This window comes from Peromyscus leucopus, chromosome X (genome assembly GCF_004664715.2).
Source record: "Peromyscus leucopus breed LL Stock chromosome X, UCI_PerLeu_2.1, whole genome shotgun sequence".
Lineage (NCBI taxonomy): Eukaryota > Metazoa > Chordata > Mammalia > Rodentia > Cricetidae > Peromyscus > Peromyscus leucopus.
This window is the reverse complement of record NC_051083.1, coordinates 135,216,085-135,240,776: the sequence shown is the minus strand read 5'-3', so window position 1 is coordinate 135,240,776 and position 24,692 is coordinate 135,216,085. Positions and strand designations below refer to the sequence as shown.

General features: G+C 43.0%; 1 protein-coding gene across 11 annotated transcripts in view; it reads right to left on the bottom strand.

Annotated features, from left to right (window-relative positions):
- The window catches only part of Znf185 (zinc finger protein 185 with LIM domain), a 57,507-nt gene that overhangs the window by 3,363 nt on the left and 29,452 nt on the right, over positions 1–24,692 (bottom strand). For 7 of the 11 annotated variants that reach the window (XM_037199309.1, XM_037199310.1, XM_037199308.1 and 4 more), the window contains 6 exons: positions 21,259–21,453; positions 17,284–17,478; positions 14,266–14,376; positions 12,935–13,015; positions 10,766–10,837; positions 6,680–6,782 (listed from right to left, as the gene is read on the bottom strand). In XM_037199309.1, coding sequence (XP_037055204.1) covers positions 6,680–6,782; positions 10,766–10,837; positions 12,935–13,015; positions 14,266–14,376; positions 17,284–17,478; positions 21,259–21,453 — 757 coding nt within the window. The remainder of the gene's footprint in view (positions 1–6,679; positions 6,783–10,765; positions 10,838–12,934; positions 13,016–14,265; positions 14,377–17,283; positions 17,479–21,258; positions 21,454–24,692) is intronic. The other 4 variants (XM_037199317.1, XM_037199313.1, XM_037199315.1 and 1 more) reach the window with 4 other exon arrangements.

Here is a 24,692-nt window from a genome sequence, read left to right as displayed (position 1 = left end):
AATAGTGCTCCACAGAAGAGAAGGATGTTTTAGTAGCTCAGTTCTTCCCACAAACCCATGTTCCCAGGAATGGCAGTGGCAGGACTTCTTGGCACTGGGGGTTAAGTAAAAGACCAAAAAGTTCCTGGTTTTCCAGATCTCTCAATATCTCCAGCCTGGGGCCTCTAGCTTCAAGGAGTCAAAGGTGCCAGGAAGGATAGGACAGCACTTAGACAACCCCAACTCCCTTTGCTCATTCCCACCATGCACCCTTCTGATGGCAATCTGGATACTTCTACTTCTCAACATTCTCCTGGCAGAGTATTCCTCAATGTAAATCAATTATGCTTTTGTTTCCTGTATAATGATTCTGTCCTTTTAGTTACTGTGCACCAGACAGGAACATGGACTTAGAATGGTGCTCATCCATTAGGGGGTCACTTCTGGGCATGCAGAAAATGAACAATGTATACAAATGACTCTAACCAGTGTGATCACTTTTCTTGGGGCAGCAAAAAGCAGCTGGGTAGTGCCGATGATAGAAATCAGTGGCAAAGCACTAATACAACATATGTAAAACCCTAGGTTCAATCCCCAGTATGAAGAAAAACATGTCTGAGAGACCTCTAGCTCTCTTGGCACAATCTAGAATTGAGCAGGTTTCTGTCAATGCTGAGTAACTCTGTGACCTTAGAAAAATAATGCTGGACTAGGGAGATGGCTCCATGGGTAAAGCACTTGCCAAGTAAGCATCAGGACCTGGGTTTGGACCCTTAGAATGCATATAAATCTGGATGTGGTAGCACGCATCTGTAATTTCAGTGCTCCTATGATGAGATGGGAGTCAGAGAGGTGACTCCATAGAAACCCATAGGCCACCTACACTGGCATACAGTAGCAGACAAGAGACCGTTTCAGACTAGATGGAAAGTAAGTCCCAACACCCAAATTGTCCTATGATCTCCACAAGAATGCAATGGCACTAAAGGCACATGAACACCTACACATACATATACAACAAACAATCAAACAAACAAACAAAAACAGGGAATCTCTCTCCAATCCTGTACTTAAGGCTCATGGGCTACAACTCTTGGTCATTCTACTCACCTTCCAAGAATCCCTCCCATAAGCATAGCAGCTTTCTGCCACAACTCCAACTTTGCCACACAGTATGTGATTCCTACTCGGGCCAGGTTAGAATTTGTCTGACATTACTTCTCCCTATGTACCAGTTAGATGTATACATGGCAGTTGCTTCATGTTTGTTACTTTGAAACTAACTTCCCTTTACCTCTAACTCCTATTCATCCTCCCTCACATAGCCTCCCTGCAGTTCTTGCCCACTCCAACTGCATTCTCCCTTGTGAATGGTCAGTGCTGTGTAACCACATGTATTCAAGAGTAGCCTAGGTTTTAGGTTCCCCATAATTTTGCTGTGCTTTATGTAATGGTCTGTCATTAAGTACATAACCTCAAATCAACTCTTCTGGTACTATTCATAGAAGTCCGCCAGTCAAGGAAAACAATATACTTTGTACCTTCTGTAGGTGACCTACAAAGTTGGCCAGTTCCTCAAGCAAGTCACCCAGACTTCGCTCACCACCTTTCATATGACCTCTTATCTCAAGTTCAGTCCACTCACAATTTGGTCTCCATCATATCACTGAACTGTTCCTAGTAAGGCACTGATAACTATCATGTTACAAAATTCACTGGTCACATTTCAGTCTTCATCTTATTTGCTCTTAGCAATTGCTGACAGGGTGACGTAGCATTCAGGCATTTACACTGGCCTGCTCTCAGGAATGTAGCAGGACATGTCATCAGCAGCAGCCAAGATGTGACATTGTAGCTAAGATGTGACACTGTAGCTACTCAGCCACTAAGTAGAGCACTGTCCCTTTGTGCATGCACTATATTCCCTTATAAAAGGCAAGCCCTTCTCGCCCCCTCTCTCGTTCCTTCTGCTCTTAGAGGCCACCTCTGCACCTCCCCACAATAAACTTTCCATGTGAGCTCTGTTGCATGGTGTGACTTTGTGGTACTGTCATGTCATTTTTTCATTCATCTGGTGTTGAAACCATGGGAGTAGCATTATATGAGTTCCTTTCCAAGTGACTCACCTCTCCAAACTAAGCTGCTGGCCTGACTCTCCAAAGGTATGTATGGATCACTTTTTTCTGCTGCCTTCTTCTACCCACCAAATTTGACTGTAAATTCTGGATTCCACCTCTTCAGCTGCATCTTCCCTCCACCTGCTTGAACCATTCATCTCTCCTCATCTACTTGGTAAGTGTCTCTCTAGCTCCTGCAGCCTGCTATACTTCCCTGTGCACTTATCATGTAACTATTGGTCTCTGGCTCTTGGACCCTCCTATGCCCTTCTGGCATGACTATCACCTGGGCATCTCTTTGTCTCTCTGACCTCCAACACGCATGTGGGCATCCCTCTGCTAAAGACACGTACCCCTCTCTTTTCCCAAAAGCCTCTCCCAGTCCACCTCTTCAATCATTTTCCCCTCTACCTACTTTAACCATGCCCTCTTCTTCTGCTGCATAAGTGTTACACTGGAGCTCCCTGCTTTGTCTACTTTTAATACAAAAGCCACCTAGTGTGCCAGGACATTCCTCTTGCCCTACTGGACCCCTATCACATAGACAGGGTCACCTCTTCTCTGTGATTTGGAACATTTCTCTCTGACAAGTCTCTCATTTCGCTTGGAGATGCCCTAGATTGAAATTCTTGTCACCACTATACTCACTCCCTCTGCTCCTTTTGTTCTCAGCTCCTTTCTAGTCTTCCTCACCTCCTGCTAGGAGCTTCAGTGTGACCCCTTCATTGTCTCCTCCCAGTCAGAGCTACCAGCTCTGTCTTTCCTTATGCTGTCCTGGGCCTCCAGTTTCTTATCTCCTCTTGAGCCTTATATGACCCTTTCTCTCTTCCTCCTTGGACTCCAAGATTATTAAAGTCTCACTGTCTTACTGCAAAAGGCTTGGCCTCAGTATATAGATCAATCAGTGGCCAATGATTGGCACACTAGATTTTCAAATTCTCTCATATAACAACTTCTGCCACTGCACAAACAAATGATCCCCAAATCTCTTATATCTAAACTTGCTCTGCTCTAAGTTTTTTCTACTTTCCAGTCTTAAAAATCTTCTATCTATCTCAGCCTGGCAATGGTAGCATAGGCCTTTAATCCCAGCACTCAGGGAGGCAGATGCAAGTGGATCTCTGTGAGTTCAAGGCCAGCCTGGTCTACAGAGTTGAGTTCCAGGACAGGCTATGGAGAGAAACACTGTCTTGAAAAATCAAAAACAAAATAAAACAACAACTTCTATCTCTACTATTTCTTTGCTATCTACTCTCAAATAAAATCTCTTAAAACTATGCTGTAAACTATGTCAGGATTTTTTAAGTTCCTTGGGTTGGTTAAAAAAAATCTGTAACAAATTTAGCTTAAAACTTTTAACAAAAAGGTTACAGTTAAAATCTTAATTTGCTACAACTTACTATTCAACTCTTGTTTAAAAAATAGATCTATTAGAAGATAGATGTTTTTAAATAGCAACCACACGGCTGATAGCTGTCTTTACTAAGGTTAAAAAAAGAGTACATGCCATGTGACTTCACCACCTTGATTAAAATGACTACATGGTATAAACCAACCAAAGCAACAATTATAAAACTTGTTAGTACTACGGAGCCCTTGGCTTATCAGTGTATCTCCTTTTAGACTAAGACAACAGCAGGTCTCCAGAGTATTTTGGATTTAGATGGATTTTCATATGATGATCAATTCCTAAGGTTATAAAGGTCTACTTAGGTTAACAGAAACTGACTTAGAGTTGTATGTCTAACCACTTATGTCTTTGCTGTGTTCAATACAAGGCTTCTGAAAAATCTTAGATAAGGAACAACATATGTTTGATGAATAATATATATTTGATAAGTAAGGTTTATAAATTCCTAAGATCTACTTAGGTTAACAGTAAGTAACTTAAAGATATATGTCTAGCCTCTTTGTCTTTGTTAATTTTGTTAAGCTTTAGCCATTTGGAGAAACTGAGTTATACACGAAACTGATATTCTGTAAGGATGCACTATAAAAAAGATCAGGAAAGTTCCCAGTCTCCTATGGACTGTATTTACGGTTTAAAGTTTACTGCATTTATGGCTTAGAGTTTTATTTTGATGCTAAACCATCTTCAATTAAATCTTCAACTCAATTTTTTTTTTTTTTTTTTTTTTTTTTTTTTTTTTTTTTTTTTTTTTTTTTTTTGCTATACACATCTCTCTCCATTATTAAATCTTCAACTCAATTTTTTTAAATCTCAAACTTAACAGTGATAAAGCTATAAAATCCTAATCTTATAAAAGCTACTAGCTTATGGTAAACTGTTAAAGTGAATTAATACATGCAAGTTAATGCTCAGAACTATGTTCTTAGTCATGCTAAGTACAAATATAATTCATTTGCAGGGACATGCTTTATTCAGCCTCCTGTATGTGTTTTCAAGGTTAAGCCTAAAGCAAGTAACTTTTAAGCAAAAATGTTTAATGAAAAGAAGCTTCCTGTGATAAACAGAAATGTCAGCTCCTAGTAGCAACCCTAAGTCTCCAAAGAAGATGATGCAGATAACCACGTGGAACTATGTCTCCTCACTGCTAATGTTTTAGGGACTCATGCTGAGAAATCCATCTTGCAGTATTGTTGGTGAGTTTCCCTGTCTATTGTTTGCTGATCTACCTTGTTAAGCAGGGCTTGCATGTTAACTTGGCTCTGTTTTTCTGGCCAGACACCCACTTAGTGTTTGGTAAGTGCCACTGGCACAAAACAAACAAACAAACAAACAACAAAAAACAAAAAAACAACAGAAATTGTTTTTGACATACCCATACTCTGCTTCTGGATCAGATGGAATGGTACATGGCTTTTCCATGAGATATCTTAAGACCTAATACCCACATATGTCCTCAGTCATTCTTCTACCTCCAAGAGAGCATCCCAAGAAAAATAGAGAACTACTTCCTCAAAGTGGCACATTAGGAATACTATAACTTTTATGTTCAAAATAGATAAATTTAAAGTAACAATGAGAAAAACATTTTCATCAGTAAATGCACTTCCTCTCCCTCAGCTATTTAGTTCATTAAAAGAGAAAAAGATACTATTTCATGTCTACATGACAAACTTCATATTTTGATTTTTTTTATTACTAAGCCTTTCTCATATCTTAAAGAGATAGGGATATAAACATCCTACCTTTTTACACCATTTATAGGCATACCATTTATAAAGCTACTTTTATTAAAATGTGGTTATAGATAGAACCAACTTTCTGAGTGGACTTAAGGACTTCTTCACAGGGGGGAATTCACATCTGGTTCAGGGAACTTAAATAAAACCTTTGTTGCCAAGGAAGTCATAGGCCCAGTGGTTAAACAACTGCAATTGCTTTAGTAAATGAGTGTGATGTACTGACTAAGATGATGTTTATGCAGGCTGCTGAGGGATAATTGTCACCAACAGTCATACCTGGATGACAATCCTGCATGCTATACTACCAATACACGAGATATGTGTTCTGGTATAACCAGTAACATTCCAGTTGGATTTAAGGCCAGCTTTATGGAAGGGAATTCACCTTTTATACTGTAAGCCCTGTCAAAGGCAGTGGCTGGGGAGTGCATAGGCCCTGGTGTGGAAAATACTAATGTTGTTCTGTTAAATAGACATTTGTTCATAGCCACAGATTATTGCTACTGTTAACTTTTATTAAGGAAGCTTCTTTTTGTAGTGAGAGGTGGTTACTCTAGATTTCTAATTGGTCATAGTGCTGAATGATACTATTGCTGAAGCATGGTAGCTCTGAGTGGGAGAAAATAATCATGTATCTCTATCACCCCCTTCCAAGACCCAGAGAACATCACAGAAGAAGGAATGGAAAGAATTGTGGGAATCAGAGGGAAGGATAAACATCTGTGGAACTCTGTTGTCCTGGCAAGGCATGGCTGTTGCATCTTAAAATCAGAGTGTCTATGATCATCTATGTGAGATCCTTATAAGACTGGGCCCAATAGCATTCCCTTGTAGAACTCACAGGGCAGCTCATGAAAGGGTCACTGGCACTTCAGGAGAGGTATATGAAGCATATTAGACTAGATACAGTAGGTCCCACCCCACCCCAAGAATATATAAGCAGTTAATGCTTGCTGCTTGGTGGTGTAGCTATGTCATAAGTTACCCATGTTCCTATAGGCACCCCCTCACCTATACTCCTGTAATTAACTCTGGTTAAACTCACTGTTTCACCAAACTAGACTTGAGTGGAATCATTTCGTTCATCTGTTTTTGGTGTTCTATATGGGGTGAAAGAACATCTGTTCACATGTTCCCCTAGGAAAATTTAATACAGTTACCCCCCCCCCATTTTGCCATCTTCTTCATGCCAGTTAGAATGAGCCATGTTTCTATGTTGGGGCCTTTGCATTACTGGTCCTCCATGAAAAATAGACTCTGCACAGAACACCCTTTTTGCCTCCATTATGTTACTAACCATGTGGAACTGCCAACATTCCTCTCTAGTCAGCTCAGTGCTCTGTTGAGCCTCTAAGATTGTTCAGAGTTGTGTGCAGAAATCCACTGTCCTCTATACTTCCATAATCTCTCATCAGATCTGTGCTCTTTCTTACCTTAAAACAGTACTCATGGCAGCAGATGCCAAGATGTTCAAGGGTAATCTTTGGACAGTCTCGGATCTCATGGGTGCAGTAAGTACAGACCCCTTCAGTTGGTCTAGGAGACAGAAACAAGAAACAGGTTCTCAGGCTGGTACCCATACTTCTTATATGATGCAGCAGATCTTATTTGGTGCAGACAGACCTAGGTTTGCCAGTATTCCCAGCTTCCCATTGTGTTTTATGTTGTATAACTGAGAGCCAAGTTTGTATATTGTATCACCTATGCCAAATTGGTTCTCAAACTTGGAACTATTCTCCCAAACCAGTATTCATAGCCCTTTTCTGCATGCCTGGGACCATGAAGCCCAACCTTTCTCCCAGTTACTATCAAGGCCACCTTATCTTTAGTCTGATTGTATAGCCTCATTCATTTTAAACTCCTAGAAGATACTGACTTCTGGATCAGTATATCCTCTGTTCTAAGATTCCTTTTATTTCTGAGAATCATCTCTGATCCTATTTCTTTTCTATCCTTAACAGGAACTGCTGAAAAAGTCTCTTTTCTCTGATCCTACAGGCTAAAATTAAGAATTCTATCTTCCAGAGATGTAGACTTGATTTCAACAGAAGCCAGAATGTCACTAGCAACCAGGACCCAGAACTGCCATGGACACTGATGGTTTGCCCTGTGTGGTGGTTTGAATGAAAATGGCTCACACAGGCTCATAGGGAGTGGCACTATTGGGAGGTATGGCCTTGTTGGAATAGGTGTGGCCTTGTCGGAGAAAGTGTGTCACTGGTGGTGGGCTTTGAGGTTTCAGATGCTCAGGCAAGGCTTGGTGTATCATTCTCTTCCTGCTGCCTGCAGATCTGGATGTAGAACTCTCAGCTACTACTTCTCCAGCACCATGTCTGCTTGCATGCTACCATGCTTCTTCCCATGACAATAATGGACTAAATCTCTGAACTGTAAGCCAACCTTTATAAGAGTTGCCGTGGTCATGGTGTCTCTTCACAGCAATAAAAATCTAAGAAAGAACTTAGTACTAGGGATGGGAGTATTGCTGTGATAGGCCTGACCATGTTTTTGTTTGGAGGAATTTCATACTTTGGGTTAGGAAAGGAGTAGAATGCTTTAAGTGGGCCTTAATGGGACATACTAGTAGGGACAAGGAAGACAGTGGTGCTGAGTGTGATTTGAACTGTGGGGGCCCAGGTCAAGAGGTTTCAGAGGAGAAGAATATTAATATGTGAAGCTGTGAAGGTGAAGCCTGGATTGCCCTGGAGACTCCAAGATGTTGGAGATGCCAGAGCCATGGGATACCTGCTTAGAAAAGCTGCTAACAGGGAGTGGAACCAGCCCAAGAAAGAGAAGTGTGTTTGGTCAACAAAACTGCAAGGAGTTGGAGATCTGAAGATGTTTTGATATCAGACATGGGGATACAGAGTTTGTAGGGAAAGCTAGTGAGCTGACCACCCTGCCCCAGAACCAGGTGTATGAGTTAGCACATCTCAACATCCACCTCATCTATGAGCTGTTGGAGTAAGTGAGGGGGGGCAAAACTACAGATCCAAAACAGCAGAATCTCCATGACACAGGACAACAACAGGATATCCAAGAGCTGCCCAGTGAGAGCTCATTATCATTATCTGTGGTGTAGCAGAAACCAGTGGCCTTGAGCCAGACCAATGACTCATGACCCTGGGGTCAGGTCTCTTGCAATTGGAAGAGAGGGCCCTGAATCTCACCTGTGCAAACTGTAGAGCCCTCAGCCCTGGTGATATGAGTGAGGGAGACCCAGATCTGAGAGTTCAAGAGCAGGAGAACTGGGCCTGCTCCTTGCTACAAGCTGCATTGTGTGAGCTAGCCAAGGCAGTGCTGGAGAGTTCATCAAGTAGTGGCAAGGGAAAGCATAGTGAGGAAATACTGGACCAAAACAAGACCAAAAAGCAGCTGTGCAAACTCCAAACTCTGCATCTCCATGTCTGATGTCAAAACACTCTTCAGGTCTCCAAGTCATAGGAATGAACACTTGCAAGTGAAGATGAACAGACTAAAGGGTAATGGTGTGACTCACTGGGCCACAGTACAGCTTCCATAAGCTGCTTCTTTTTTTCTTTTTGTTGTTTTGTTTTGTTTCTTTGTTTTGTTTGTTTTTTGGTTTTCCTTTTAAATTTGGTTTTGTTTTTGGGGGAGGTTGCAAGGGCAGAGAGTGGATGGGAGGGGACGGGCAGATAGGTGAGATCAGAATGCATGATGTGAAATCCACAAAGAATCAATAAAAGTAAAAAAAAAAAAGTTGGGGACTAGCAGGAGGCAAATAGTTCACTGTAGGTGCTTCCTTGGAAGAGAATAATTTAGTTCTTATAGGATCAGTTTAGTTACTGTGAGGATACACTGTAATAAAAGAAGCCTGACGTTCCTTTTTTTCAAATATGCCACTTATGTGTCTTCTAGTCTATGGGATACCATCTGCTATGAGATCCCTAACTACAGCCAAATAGATATTAGGTCCGTGCTTTTGAATTTCAAAGACTGTGAACTAAATAAACCTCTTGTTTTTATAAAGTGGATGTTTTGTTTATATGTTTGTTTTTGAGAAAGGGTCTCACTGTTTAGCCCTAGGTGCCCTGAAACTTGCTATGTAGACCAAGCTGGCCTCAACTTCACAGAGGTCCCCTGCCTTTGCCTCCTGAATGCTAGGAGTAAAGGCATGTGCCCACGCCCAGCCTTGGGTATTTTGTTAAAGCAGCATGTAGCAGACTATGAAATCATCTGATGATTTACTTACCAAGTGATCTGTTATTGTTCAGGATTCAGTTATTTGGATTTTTCTTCAGCTATATTGGAGGGGACATCTGTAACCTTGTGTTGGAATTCCTAGCCACTGGCCATGCCCCCAGCTACATGATGGTGCATGCGCTGGCAAAAACAATTAGTCATCCTAAGGCCTTACATCCTACATAATCTGTGTGCTGGGTGACGGCGTAATTTGCATGCAGCATGATCATGCAGTGTATGCACATGCGTGGCATAGCTCTGTAAGCCCATATGCGCATGTGCATAAAAGCTGGTCACAGACTCCTCCCCGCTTCTACCTTTTCTCCTTTTTCCCCTTTCTCTCTGCACAATCATTTCCATAGGCCTAAAGCACATTCCCCTCTGCTCCTTCCCCTAATATACCTTTATAGTGGGTTTTGTCATACCTCATGGCTTTTCTCGCACGATTAATAGCACTGCTTAATGAGTAACATTGCGCTGCTGCATAAAACCAACACCTTGTCTATTCACAAGCCCCATACTTGTTTGTGTGGGGGAGGGTAACACACTGGTAGGATTTGCTTCATCTTAACTTTCTCCCCAGGCTGGCTGTTGCTTCTGAGTGTAATCCACAGTAAGCTAGATTGCATAATAAATGGCAGAGGTGAAATATCCATAACCAGGATTCATTTTTGGCTCTGCCAGTAACTCCCCATGACTCCCCCCCAACACACTACAACTTGAATAGATTCACTAATGCAGACTCTTTTCTTTCCTATTCCAAGAATTTAAAAATAGCTCTTCTTTGTCCTTAAGACCATCCTATGATTGCTGTTATCTAGTGACTACTTTCAGGACTGCTAAATGAGGTGTCCTAAGCTCCTACACTTAGTTCCATTGCTCCAGGCCACTATACATCCTTAGTTCTGTCTTCTTGATGATAAAACACTTTTTTCCCTATAGGACAATCTCTTGTGTAGTTGTGTTTTCTTTTGGCATCTAGTCAGATGTGCGATTTAATCAAATGAATCATTGGGTTCTATTCTTAAGAGCCTATCCTGCTGTCAAGAGCCTTCTTGGGTCTTCTTTCAGACACTGAAATTTTCTTCCTCAGAAGCCTTTTGTGTCTATACTTCATCTGGGTTTACAGGCTTCACTTGATGCAAATGTGACATCCTAATTAGGATAGTACCACCTTATGCAGTGTTCCACTGTGTGATTGTTCTCAAACAGATCAAAGGCTTCAAAGCAGCAGAGAAAAGACCCATGTGAAGATCTTCCTTAGCTCTCTCTCACCTAGGTAACTGGAAGACTTCTGTCAAAAAAAGCAGCCATACCTCTCAGAGGGTGGAGTGCCTTCATGTGGGGGTTTCTTCTCCAGGTTCAATGAGTCTTCAGTGCTGCTGGTACTGCAGGGAATGTAATGGAGAAGAGAGCACATGAGCCAGCAGGATCTTCAGTTCCTTTGACCAGCAGGAAAAAAGTAGAGTTTTACTACTTGTGGATATGTATGGGTTACTATGGGAACTTTCAGGAGCCCATACTCTGAAGAAATAAGAAACTAGATGTGCTGGCTAATTTTATGTCAAGGTGACACAAGCTAGAGTCATTTGAGAAATGGGAATCTCAATTGAGAAAATGCCTCCATAAGATCAGGCTGTAGACAAGCCTGTAAGGCATTTTTTCAATTGGTGGTTGACATGGAAGACCCAGCCCATTGTGGGTGGTGCCATGCCTTGGCTGGTGGTCCTGAGTTCTATAAGAAAACAGGCTGAGCAAGCCATGAGAGCAAGCCAATAAGCAGCATTCCTCCATGACCTCAGTATCAGCTCCTGACTCCAGGTTCCTGCCCTGTTTAGGTTCCTGCCCTGTTTGAGTTCCTGTCCTGATTTCCTTTGATGGTGAATGGTGATATGGAAGTATAAGCCAAATAGACCCTTTCCTCCCCAACTTCATTGTGTTTCATCATAGCAATAGTAACCCTGACTAGGGCAGAAATTGGTACCAGCACAGTGGGGTAGTTCTATGACAGACCTGACCATGTTTTGGGGAGGACTGTGGAAGGACTTTGGAACTTGGGGTTAGAAAAGCTACTTAGTGTTCAAAGCTTGGTGAGCTGTTCTGTGGGAACTTGGAAACTAAGAATGCTGAGAGCAATTCAGATGATCAAGGCCTGGCTTGTGAAGTTCCAGAGGGAAGTTTGAGAGAGAGTCCCTTAATGACTCTTATAATGGCTTTTGCATATTCTGAGTTAAGAATCTGTAGTTCTGGTTAGCTGGAGCTGAAATATCAGCTATGATTAATAAGAAACCAGAAGAACTAAAGTGAAACTTTTGTTTTGCTGAGATACTCGATGCTGGTCAGCTGGGGCTCAAGAAATCAGCTCTGATTAAGAGACCAGCTTCAGTGAGGTGAAATCTTGTGGGAAGTGTTTCCTCAGAGTTAGCACACAGAAGCTGGATTCCAGAGGAGGCCAAGGCTGTACCTTGTGCTGGAAGCTGAACTTGGTAGTGTAAGAGTCACCCAGGTGGTACTGCATTTGAAGGCATGAAAGGGTGGGTCATGGAGAACAGCCGAGGCTTGGCACTGTGTGGCAGGATTTGAATTCCTGAAGAGAGCCTGGGAGAGGCTACTATTGGTGAAAGTATAGCCCAGTTGTAGCAAGAGACCCCAACAGCAGCAGCAGCAGCTGTGGAGTGGGGCCAGCCAGAGCCTAGAGAAGACAAGCTGTGTGTGCTGCAGAGGGCAGAGCTAGAGAAGTGACCCAAGCACTTTGGAGGAGCCCAGAAGATGGTGAGTGGACCTCAGACATTGGATACTAAGTTGTTAACAGAGTTTGGGTTTACTTTTATTTGCCTGTGACTGTGTCTTGGTTCTTTCCTCTTGAAGTAAAAAAATATTTATTTTTATTTTATAGGTGCCCACAATTGAGACATTGAATTTTTTCAAAAGTTTCAATTTTAGAAGAGACTGGGTGTTTAAAGAGAATGAATTTTTTAAAGACTGTGGGACTTTTAAATTATGGATTGTTTCTAATGTAATATAGATATTAACATGTGATCTTGAGGATGAAGAAGAAAGGAAAGGTTATGGCTTAACAGTGATATGCTTGTGTGTCAAGATGACAAGGGGTCAATTGTGCTGGGTACTTTCATATCAACTTGACACAAGCTAGAGTGTGGGTGGGTGGCTCAGCACTGAAAAGACATGGGAGTACCTTCCTTCATGGCATCAGAATGCAAGCAGACAAGGTGATCAGTGGAAAGGTCTGTATATGAGGCCACCTAGCATGAAAGAACATGGGGGCTAAAGATGATTTTCTATCCACCTAACTAGACAGAAAACCTGGAAACCCATAAATCATGCATTAACAGGCACCTGCAGTATTCTTCATTCATTCAGTAGCTTCTCTCTACTGAGTCCTGAATGAGGGAATGGGATGTAGAAATGAAGGGAGCACTGGGCCTGGTACAGGCTATGACAACAATGCTGAAACTTGTTCTTACCTGCCATAGTGTGAAAACACTGGCTTCCCAGAAGACACTTCACTAGCATGCATGTACTCCTTCACGAAGAGAATCCCTTTGCTGTAGAAGGAGCACAGCAGAATAGGACGTGTACTAGAAGATTCCAGGGGACTGGGCCTGGCCCACAGAGGAGGGTCAGTGCCCCCTGCCCAGTTTGATAGAAATACAGAAGCTCATGTGAAGGCCTAGGATAGAGGGGCTCGTGGGCCTCACAAGCCAGGCTGCAAGGGTAGCTGCAGACAGAGATGCCAGGCTGTTGATGCTATTGTCATGTGGGCTCAAATCTTAGCTCCTGTGTTCATTTCATATTTTGTCTTAGAGATATAAAAGGTGGCTCCCTGAAATCAATGGTAGCATGCCCTCTTCCATAGAATCCCCAAGCCTCCAACCCTTTCCCAGACTTCTGTGAGTCAGTCCCTTCGCTTTCCTTTCCCTCCTCCATGGCTGAGGCTTTTCTCCATTCTACCAACAATCAGAATGTTATCAGTGACTGAATGATGGACAGCTATTTCTTTCTACTCAGCACCTTACCTATAGCATTTACCTGCTACTTCACATTCCCTTATCAATCATGTTTCAGGGGCCTACAAGTCACCTTATTCTAACTAAGCCTTTGGAAAGTCTCTGCAAGCTTTGGAAACAAGGTCTGCTTCATGCTGGCTCAGTGTAGTTTCATTGTTGACCCTGAATTCCATGTTCCAGTTCTCTAGCCTGATATCAGCAGAGAACTTTTTTTTGGTATCTCAACACATACCTCTCACTCAGTAGGCTCCCTAGAATGGCACCCCTTCTTGTAGGCTAAAAGATATTCAATAGTACAGGTGAAGGAGTGAATATGTGTGTGTGTGTGTGTGTGTGTGAGAGAGAGAGAGAGAGAGAGAGAGAGAGAGAGAGAGAGAGAGAGAGAGAGAGAGAGAGAGAGAAACAATGGCCTGGCCTCCCTGACTTTCATGGGTCTTCCCAGGCATGTCTCCCAAGGATGCTAACTAGCAAAGCCCTACAGATAGCAAACCCCTGCAGCTGACTGAATCTGCTAGTGTCCTGTATGTGCCACTTTAGCTTCTTGTTGAGATGAGAAGAGGGAAAGCATGCTGCAGGACCATGTCTAATCCTACCAATAGGCTTGGGGAGTGCAAGATTTACACTTGAGGAACTAAGAACTATATTATATCTGTCCATTTGTTACAGGATGCTAGGAGTTGTCAAAGAGAAAGCAACAAAGAACAAAAGCCGCATCCTTTACTTGCAAGGAGGTTACAGGGAACCTCTATGCCCAAGAACATTGCAACTTGCTAGATGCCCCTTCTTACATAGTTGAGCTGAAGTCCAGCTCACTTGAGGCAGCTGGAATATGCAAGTGAGTCTGTTCAGAGATGGTACCAACATTAACAGTGACCATGGAGCTTTCAGGGCCTTTCAGCCTGAAAGAAATGGAGAAAAGAGTGAGCATGTCTCTACTTTCAGATTTAAATAGTGCTTTATGGACTAACCTCAAGTTTGCCACTTCAAGACCTCTGAAACCATGCCAGTGCTCTGGGATGTCTTTCTGTACACTGTGAATATATGTTGTTCCCACTGGTTAGTAAATAAGCTGTTTTGGCCTATGGCAAGGCAGCTTAGAGGCAGGCAGGAAGAAGAAAGGCAGAGGTGGGAGAGACGTGAGCCAGCCGCTGAATGAACAGCATGTAATGGGATGCAGATAAAGCCACAGAACACGTGGTGATACATAGATAAACAGATATGGGTTAAAGATATAAGAGCTAGCTAGCAAAAAGCCTGCCATAGGCCATACAGTTTGTAAACAATATTAAGCCTCTGAGTGATTATTTTTATAAGTGGCTGCAGGACTGCAGGGCTGGGTGGGATTGAAGAAACTTTCTGGCTACATGCCACTGTTTTGGGACCAGTAGCTGCAAATCTTATTATTGCTCTTGAATGTTTCTCAGAGATCAGTGAATAGAGCCTCTCTCTATACTCATGAAAAAATCTAGGTAAAGTTGAGAGAAGACACAGCCCACTTCAAAATGACTCAGGAGTGAAACTTCCATATTTCAATTTCTACTCTAATTTCTGGACTACAGTCTAGGCCCTTGACATTGGTAATTTATCTATCAGGCTACTGGGAATGTGGCAGCCAGGAGGGAGTAGCTGGAGAAAACAGTATAGTTTGCTAGTTTGGAAACCAGACAAGACAATCCTTTTGTAGGATTAACTCCCTCGCCTCATACCAGACTTCCTGGAGAACAGCGGGCTATGGGAAAAGAGTTAGACTCAGGCGTTAATGAGAAGGCAGATCAGATGCACCTCATTCTGCAACACACCAGTCACTTTGGCTGTAACACATGGCCCTGGTCCTGGATGCCAGCCTCCAAGGCAGCTCACAAGGCCTTTCTTTGGCGAGCCCTTACTGACTCAGTATACATATCCCAGTGATTAATAGTGCAGGCTCTAGGCTCTTGACTATGAGTATTCTAATTCATGTTAGGACCCTTCATACTGAAACAGTGAGATCCAGGTGTGATAAGAGACCCTGTCTCAAAAAATAAAGTGGAGAGGGTGGGGAGAATAAAAGCACTTGCCACACAAATGTGAGGACTGGATACACATAAAAATCTAGGCAATGTGGCAGCCACCTATAATCTCAGCACTGGGAAGGTGGAAATAGAGGCTCCCCGAGGCAAGGTGGCTAGCTATACTAACAGGAATTGGCAAGGTCTAGGTTAGCAAGATATCCTGTCTCAATAAAAAGAGAATTATTAAAGATATCTGATAGCAATTTGGACCCACATACAGGCACCTGCACCCACCATGTACCTACACATGCAAACATATGCACACATACCACATACATACCCATGCAAAACATTAATAAAGTGGAGAGTGATAAACAGACGAGTTCATCTTCTGGCTTCCACATACTCATACATAGGTAAGCATGCCTGCATACACACACACACACACACACACACACACACACACACACACACACACACTGGCAACAGTAAAGAGACAAAGTAAAAAAAAAAAAACATTCAAGGAGACTCTCCAATACCTGCAATGTAAATGCCAAGAGGCCTCCAAAGTTCTTCATCCCTAGTGGTAATGAAACATTTCATTTCCTTCCCAATGATCGCCTCTCCCTAACCTACAAAAGCCCACCTCCTGTACCCTGTTCACCTTTCTCTATCCCCATCAACCACAGGGCCCATCTTTCAGGCCTTCTTTCCTCTTCTTTTTGTAGGTTGCTTTCTTCCAGCTGCTACAGGTCTTCCCTGTTAACAATACTTTGCCTGAGCCCCTCTCTCTCATAGCACAAGATATTTTTTTCTTGGCTTATTACAAACAGAAAAACAGTATGCATATCCTGGTGATTAACAGTCCAGGCTCTGGGCTCTGACTATATCCTAATTCTTGTTAAGACTCTCGGAACTGAGAGACATGGAAAGGCAAAGGTGAGAACAAGACAGTCAGTCAAAATCAAGTCAGAAGGAAGAATAATAACTAGTAAGCCCAAGAAATAAAGGAATACTGAGGACAATAAGCATGTGCTGCCTTGATCAACAGCCTCTACTACACATCCTGCTAAGGCAGTAACCAGTGACAGCTGCCAAGGAACCCACGATGGATGTGGAGTTCAGAAAGTTTCATCACAAATGGAAATAAAAGTGACCTTGTAGGAATAGAGAGAATGCCATCAAGTCATCCAACAATCCTTAAGCCCACATTGTAAATGAGAATTGACAGACTATTTCAGGATGAAGGACAGTTGTACTAGACTTTGGGAAATAGAGTTGTTTTTTTTTTTCCAATGTGAAAAAAATATTAGCAACCTTGGAATGGTCAGGTCCTGCTTTTCCAAGGCCAGGAGTCAGAAAGCTCCCATCGTGGCAGGCCTGAATTGCTCACAGAAAGTGAAAGAGAAAACATTGTTTACTTTCTACTGTATTCTGCCTTGGTATCTTTCCTCCTCTTGCAGAAAACTTCTGACCCTTGTTTCCTCAAACTACTGCTGTCAGCCAATTTCAAGCACCACACACTCCTAGGTCAGCACTACAGAGGTGATTTATTGCCTTACTGGTCCATCTCAGGCCATCCTGGTTGTGGTGGCATTGAGAGAACTTATCCAACTGGCAGCCTTTAAACATGGCAATAAGTCTCATCCATACCAGGCTCTACCTTTCGGAGACCTTACAACTCCATGAATGCAAAAATATTCCATATCTTTAACTCCACCCCTATGTTTTGAGGCTTCAACTGGCTGCTGGACAACATGATACTCTATGCCAGTCCTGGGTCAGGGGCAGCAGACAGCCAGTGCAAGCTCTTACTTGGTACGATTGCCCAGTTTGGTTTGCTGCTCAGATCTGCTGGGGCTGCTCTGTGGCTCTGGGGTGCTGGGATCTGCAAGTTGTTGAGTAGCCACAGCTCGGTCTCCTTGGCAGCCTCGTGGGGGCTCAGGTGTCTCCTGCCAGGCCTCATTGATCTTGGGAGCTGTATTATTCTCCTTGCAAGCAACTGGAGTGCTGAGAAAAAAATAAATATTGTATATATTATGCTGAGAGGAGCAGACGCCTGACCTTTGCTGGGTCTCTGGGGTCTGGATGTCACTTACCAAGGGCATTGGGGAACCCATCTCAAGGGCCAAGCAGCCACTTAACTCTCAGAAAGCAGGCAGTCTCAAAGTGGCAATCACAGTACAGTCACCTTGGTTTGGTTTCCATGACTTCAATCTTTACTAATTCTTCGATTTATCCAAACATTTCCTTCTTGGTACCACACCCAAATAATCTTCCTTCCAGGCCCTTCAGTATTTTCCTTCAAATTTTTGCCTACATGGTTTTGCTTCTCTCTTATTTTTACCATTGTGATGGTTAATCTCGACCACCAACTTGATGGGGTTTAAAATCATCTAGAAGACATACCTCTGGGCATATATATGGGGGTGTTTCTAGAGATACTGAATTGAAGGAAGGTTCTTTTGAATTGGGGTGGCAACATTAGTTGAGACCCTGAACAGAATAAAAAATGAAAAAGGAGGAACAGATCTGAATAGCTTTCAGCTCTGATTCCTGATTGCATATGCAATGTGACCAGCCATCTCATGCTCTGATGCCATCCATGCCTTCCCTACCATAATGGACTATTTCCCTCAAGCTGTGAGTCAAAATCAATTCGGCTCTCCATAAATTGCTTTTTTCAGGTGTTTTGCCACAGCAATGAGAAAGGCAATTAATGTAACTTTTTTTCCCATTTCATTTCCTTCCTTGCTTAGGATTTTAGGAAAAGACACTCATTACTACCTCTGTTTTTCTCATTTTGAGTTAAAAGAAAGCAGAAATGGAGAGAAATGTCTACTGATGAAGGTTTGGAGCCTACAAGTTTGTAACCAAAAGGAAGGCTCCCTTTACATCCCTGAACCACATGGATTTACCCATCCAGCTGACAGCGGCAGCTAGTCAGACAAGTAGTATGGGGATTTTGTAGAGAAAAGCAGAGAATAAACACTGGCTTCCAGACTTGTTCTTATCCACACCCCTTGCTTGTTACCTATAAGCTGACAAGTCTCAGCACTCTAGACACAGATCATAGCTTTACTCAATTCCAGCCTAGTGGGTTGACTTATCACCTGGATCCTCTACAAGCACTTCAAAGTCAACATGGCCCAATGACCTTAACATCACACCTGTACAGCAACTCCTCTAACTTTCTCATCCTCAACTAGTTCCTTTCGGTGTCCACCCTGTCACCATTACCTTTAATTAAAGTCAGCAACACCTGTAGCCTTATCAGATCACCGTCAGCCTGAGCCACAACCTCTGTACAGGTCTCCTACCTTGTGTGCTGTGCATCTCCTTGGCCTAACCCCCCTGTAACTAATCTTCTCAAGGCTATCTCCTATATGAAAACCATGTTTGTTGGCCCCTTGGCTCCTCAGGAACAAGTGCTTGCCTAGCCCCCCTCAGTGCTTCCTGGTAAGTCACAAATTAGCTTTCATTCCTGTGGCTGGGCACACAGGGGCTCCCTAGCAAGACCTTACTCAAGGGAATCTGGGCTTGCTTTACCCAGCAGGGCTTCATAATGGGGTGATTTGACCACAGGTGTGGTTACCAGGTGTTTTGAAGGGTCTACACTTGGCTGTACATTGTGCTTTGATCTTGAAAGGAGGAGGTCTTTTGCTTTTCCCCTTGGTATTATATAAAAACCCTTTGGAATAAACCTTGAGGCAACTTGGTATTGACCTAGGGCCCTCCCGAAGCTATCTTGTGTCTCTGTCTTTCTTATGGTCTCCTTTTATCTTTCTATCTAATACTTCCCATGTCTCTCTCCTCCCTACAAGAACCCTTTGATAAGTTGCAGCTGGACTCCAGCAGACTCCCTCACATTCCCTGTAGTCACCCTGACTCTACATTCATCATATACCCTACCCTTTGCCAGGCCTCTGTTTTTTTCAATCTGGAATGCCTTCTCTAGCACATCTATTGGGGGAAATTCTCCTTAGCCTTCAAACCTAGCTCCAACCTCACTCTTCCTGTAAAGAAAGCCACACCACTACTGTCCATCCATAACCAAAGGAAAGGAAAACAGGACCAATCACCTTCTCCTGCATCTGTAGGCTGTACTTTTTAAAACTTATTTTAAAATTTTTTGTTGTCTCTTCATTGTACCTGGTACTATGTTACGTAAGGGAAATTTTAAACAAGCATTTGGTATACTGAACACATTTCCCCCAGACATCTTACCTCCCATTTCGCACACCCCTCCAACTAACTCCCTTTGTTCCCCTAGCCAGTTTCATTTCTATGTGGTATCATTGATTTTATGTACCTTTAAAAAATCTAGAAACCATAAAATAGAGAAAACATGATTATTTATCTTTCTGGGACTGGCTTAATATGGTGATCTCCAGTTACATCCATTTTCCTGAAAGTGACTTAACTTTTTATGGCTAAAAAGAACTCCATTGTGCACAGAGACCAAAGTTTCCTTAGCCACTTCTCTGTAGCTGGATTCCTAGGTTGGTCCAATACCTTGGCTGTTGTGAAAAGTAGGCTGCATGTCTTATAGCCCTTAGTATACAGACATGAAGCACTGAAGGAAACCAAATTATGTGACAATAACTACAAAGTTGTTTAATCAATGTCCTTGCTCAACTGTACCTTCTCCTGTCTCCCTGGTTAGAAAGAGTCTTGACTCTCAACATTTCTGTCTTCTGTGAGGAATCTTTTGCTTTGCTCCTCATGAGTGGCTAACACTTTTGCTTGTACCCTAGAAATCACCAAGCAGCACACGCACTGTGCATGTAATTATCTGTGTGCATGCCCAGAGTTGTGTGGAACAACATGGTGTGGGCTGGCAGTCTGCCAGCCTTCTCAAGAGCCTAGATTGGAACATCTGCTCATACTTCACAGGTACCTCTACTTACAGTCACAGTACCCATCAGTCATGTACAGAGACACACCAAAACCAACATTCCTCTTCACTCTTTATCTTGCTTTCTCAAGCATGTTCTCTTCTTTGTCCTGTGGCTGTCTATGTTTCACTTTATTATTCTTTTTCATTCTCTCTATTTCTCCCCCCTCACAGTCTGTATAACTCATGCTCTCTGTTGTTGTTGTAAAAAAATAAGCAGCACTGTTACCAGGTGAAAACATCATGAGACATGACAAAACCTAGTATCAGAGCTTTATTAGGAGGGGGAGGGGGATAGAAGAGAGTAACCAGGCCTGGGGAGACACAGAGAGAGAGAGAAGGAGAGGGGGAGGGAGAGGGAGAGAGTGGGGGGAGGAGAGAGCAAAGAAGAGAGGGGAGAAGTCTGTATCTGGCTTTTTAAGGATTCCCCTGCACACTCACAGGTGGGCTTACAGAACTACACCACACATGCACAGATTGCGTGACCATGCCATGCATTACATAATCACGCAGCACATGGATGATGTAAGACGTAAGATCCCTACTTAGCTACTGAACTGTGCATGTATGGTCATGAAGCTGGAGTGGGGGCAGAATCATAACAGTCATACTTTTTGACACCATCATTGTATAAATAAAAATAGTCTTCACCATCCCTAGGACCTCACACTTGTATACTCTGGGAAATAGCCAGGCTTCTTGCATTGATTACAAGCCCATCCCAGCTTCTTAAATCTCAGGAAGCTGCCTAAGGACTAGGCTATCAACATCCTGAGCATATTCAGAGAAGAATCCACACAATGGCCTGGAGTGAGAGAAACAGCTCCCACCTATGTTGTGGCCTTCACAGAAACCTTGGCCACAGGCATCACAAGGCCAGTAGAAGACCTTACCTGCTGACACAGGCCTCAAGTTTGATGACCTGATTGGGTACACCAGGGCTGCTCTCCAGCTCTGGGGTGCTGGGATCTGCAGAGTATTGAGTGGCCATGGCTGGGTCTCTCTGGCTACCTTCTGTAGCTCCATCTGTCTCCTGACAGGCCTTGATGGTCTTGGGGGCCACATTCTTCTCACAATCAGCTGAGGGGCTGAGGAAGAACAAGTATCATATAGAAAGAGGCCCAAGGGAATGTCCCACTGCACTCTAAAACTCGCCCTCTCATGTAGGATACAAACTAGGGAAAACTCAATCGAAAAGGAAAAAGGCAAGACAGTGTGTTATTAAATGACTGAATAAAGAAATTGGGAACCACGGGATAGCTTTTTGAGTATCTTTAAAGAGTTTCAAGTCAAGGAAATATTTCTCTACAACTACATTTAGTTTGAAGGCTTTATAAAACGAGTATTTGATAGAATTTTGTATTCCCCCAAAATGTCCCACATCCTTTACATATGTAAACCCACTTAACTCCCTCTATATCGTAGGAGCTATTTCCATTATTGTTCATGTAAGAGCTGAACAACATGCCAAAGGTCCTATAGACTACCTTGGGCTTAAATCAAAGCTTCAGAATCCAAGCCCTTAGCCCACTATGCACAATCAAATGAACATTGGGCAAAATCCTTACACCTTCTGACAAATTAACTGTGACCTAGGCAAAGTTTTGCCTCGTGGCTGGTCCTGACCTCACACCCCTCAACCAGTCTGTTTATCAAATGTACAGGGAACTGTGAATTCATACAGCAGAGTCCTGGCCCAGCCGGTACAGCAGTAGCCGCTGCAGTCTGCCAGGTGAAGCCATCCACAAATTGCCCACTGTAGCCAGCTGCCCCACCCACCCACCCCAAAATTGGTGGTGATGATTGGAAAGGGAGCTCGCTGGCGCAACCAGGATTTGTGATCGCCCAGCACCATCTTGCGGCTCGTGAGGGAACTGCCTCAGGAAAAGTCCTGTTGACGCCAGTCTTTGGAGCAGCCATTACGCCTTTCCGGCTGTCTTATTTCCCAGCGGGCACCACAGCCTAAACAGGCTGCAGGAAATGGCTGCGCAAGCAGGCGTATTCATACGGAAGCGCTGGCCTAGACGCCGACGCCCAGCGAGCGCATCATGCGCATGCACCCATATGCAGGCAGTGCACCAAATTGTAGACCTGCGCAACTAAAGTAGAAGGCAGCCTACTTGGGCTAGGCACAGGCGCATTCGTTCTGTGTCCACGGTGCCTGTTTGCGGCAGTTTGATTGGACCTTTCACATTTTCAGTGTGTGTACCCGAAGAGATGGTGCTAGAGGAGGGCTTGTCAACCTTAATACTATTAACATTTTTGACTGGATAAAGCTAGTATGTGTGTTGAGAAGAATCAGGCACTATTTTCACTTGTACTATAGGTCGTTTAGCAGTATCCATAATTCCTATCCTTTAGAAGTCACCCTTGGTTGTAGCATCCAAAAATATCTCGTTATTATGAGATGACACAGGAATAAAGAGGGTGAGCAAGGCAAACCCCTGATTAAGAACTGCTACCCTTAGATTGGTTCCCAGTGTATACTGGACAAGAGAGGAAATTGGAGAGCTTAAGAAAAATACTGGAGGCCGGGCGTTGGTGGCGCACGCCTTTAATCCCAGCACTCGGGAGGCAGAGCCAGGTGGATCGCTGTGAGTTCGAGGCCAGCCTGGGCTACCAAGTGAGCTCCAGGAAAGGCGCAAAGCTACACAGAGAAACCCTGTCTCGAAAAACCAAAAAAAAAAAAAAAAAAAAAAGAAAAAAGAAAAATACTGGAGACATATGCTCAGGAAATTAAACAAAAATCTCAGAAAGTGTTTTGTTATTAATATTTTTCCAGGCGAGGGGCTGGAGAGACGGTTCAGCAGTTAAGAGCACTGTCTAATCTCCAGAGACCCTGAGTTCAATTCCCAGCAGCCACTTGCAGCTCAAAACCATCCGTCTCTGCGGATCGTTTGCCCTCTTCTGACCGTCACTGACACTGCATGCAGATGGTGTGCAAAAATACAAGCAAGCAAACACCCATACACATAAAATTTAAAACTTTTGAATGAAAAAACAAACAAACAAACAAGAATTCTTAAGCACACCCAGAGTTATGAAACCCCGTCATCAGGAATGTTTGCACTGAGTTTTCAAACTGGTAAACATCAAAGGAATGTACCTCTTGGAACCTGGGTTCTACAATTGGCCAGATTTAGATTTTATTCCTAGTTCTGCTCATCACATGAATGGACCCAAGTTTTCTTCCTGTCAAATTGCACAATCATAAGTCTTTCTTGGCTTGGGGAATGATAACACCAGATCAATACATCAGCTGGAAGGTGACGTTTCTGGTCCTGACATTAGGCTCTAAACAAATTTCATCAACTAGCTTGCTGAAGTTTCTCTTAAGGTTTATCTTTAAGCCTGTTTATTAGGATAACTTGGCCACAGGTATGGTTTTGTATAAGTCACTTAACCTTTCTGTTTGCTTCCCCATTTACCCATCTCACAGTTATTGGGATAACTTTAAAGCACATAAAGACAGCATACTGTAACTATTATCAGCTAATATTTTCAGAGTGTTAATTGTTAGTGCAATTTAAGAGAAGAAACAGTGCATCACAAGGCCTGTAACTTAGAGGGGAACTGTCCATACCACCTCCCAGCAAATGATTAAAGTAAAAAGGCAACTGTAGTGATGTGAAAATCACCTTTAAGTCCATAAACCACAGCAGTCTCTTCTTTGGATTAAAACCTGATAGATAAAGTCTCATTATTATACTGAACAAGTCCCTGTTCTGTCATCCCTCACTCATTAGTCACCAGTTACTCTATGCTTTGGAACATGCTAGGAACATTTTCTTCACAGGGTTATAGGATTTGCAGTTATGTAGCTTCAGTTGTACCCCTTCTTTCTAGAGTTGATTCTCTTTGCTCACTTGAACTACCTCCACCACTCCCACAATCCCTTTAACAAGTATCCCCCTGCCCACCATCTCTATATCTTAGAACCATGGCTGTTATCTTCAGAGCACTGTCCTTCCAAGAAGACATGGGGACCTGGGTTTCAAGCCTTTGCTTTTCATATAAACTAAGTACAATCCTGAAAGATACTGTGGGAACAGAATTGAAGGTTGTGGCAGGAGAATGGATCATAGAGAGAGGCATCATGATTAACATAGCAAAGAAACCATGGTTAGAAGACTGGACCTCTCCACACATACATCACAAGCTACATGTAATAAAACAGCACAAATGAGAAAAAAAATCATGATTTCAAATGTGTGAGTGTGTGGGCCTACATAAATCACCCATAAAGGATCAAGATATTCCTCATACAAGGCTTTTGGGCTTCAGAATGTTCCCAGATTTGGTCCACTTCCATTCTCGTGTGTGTGTG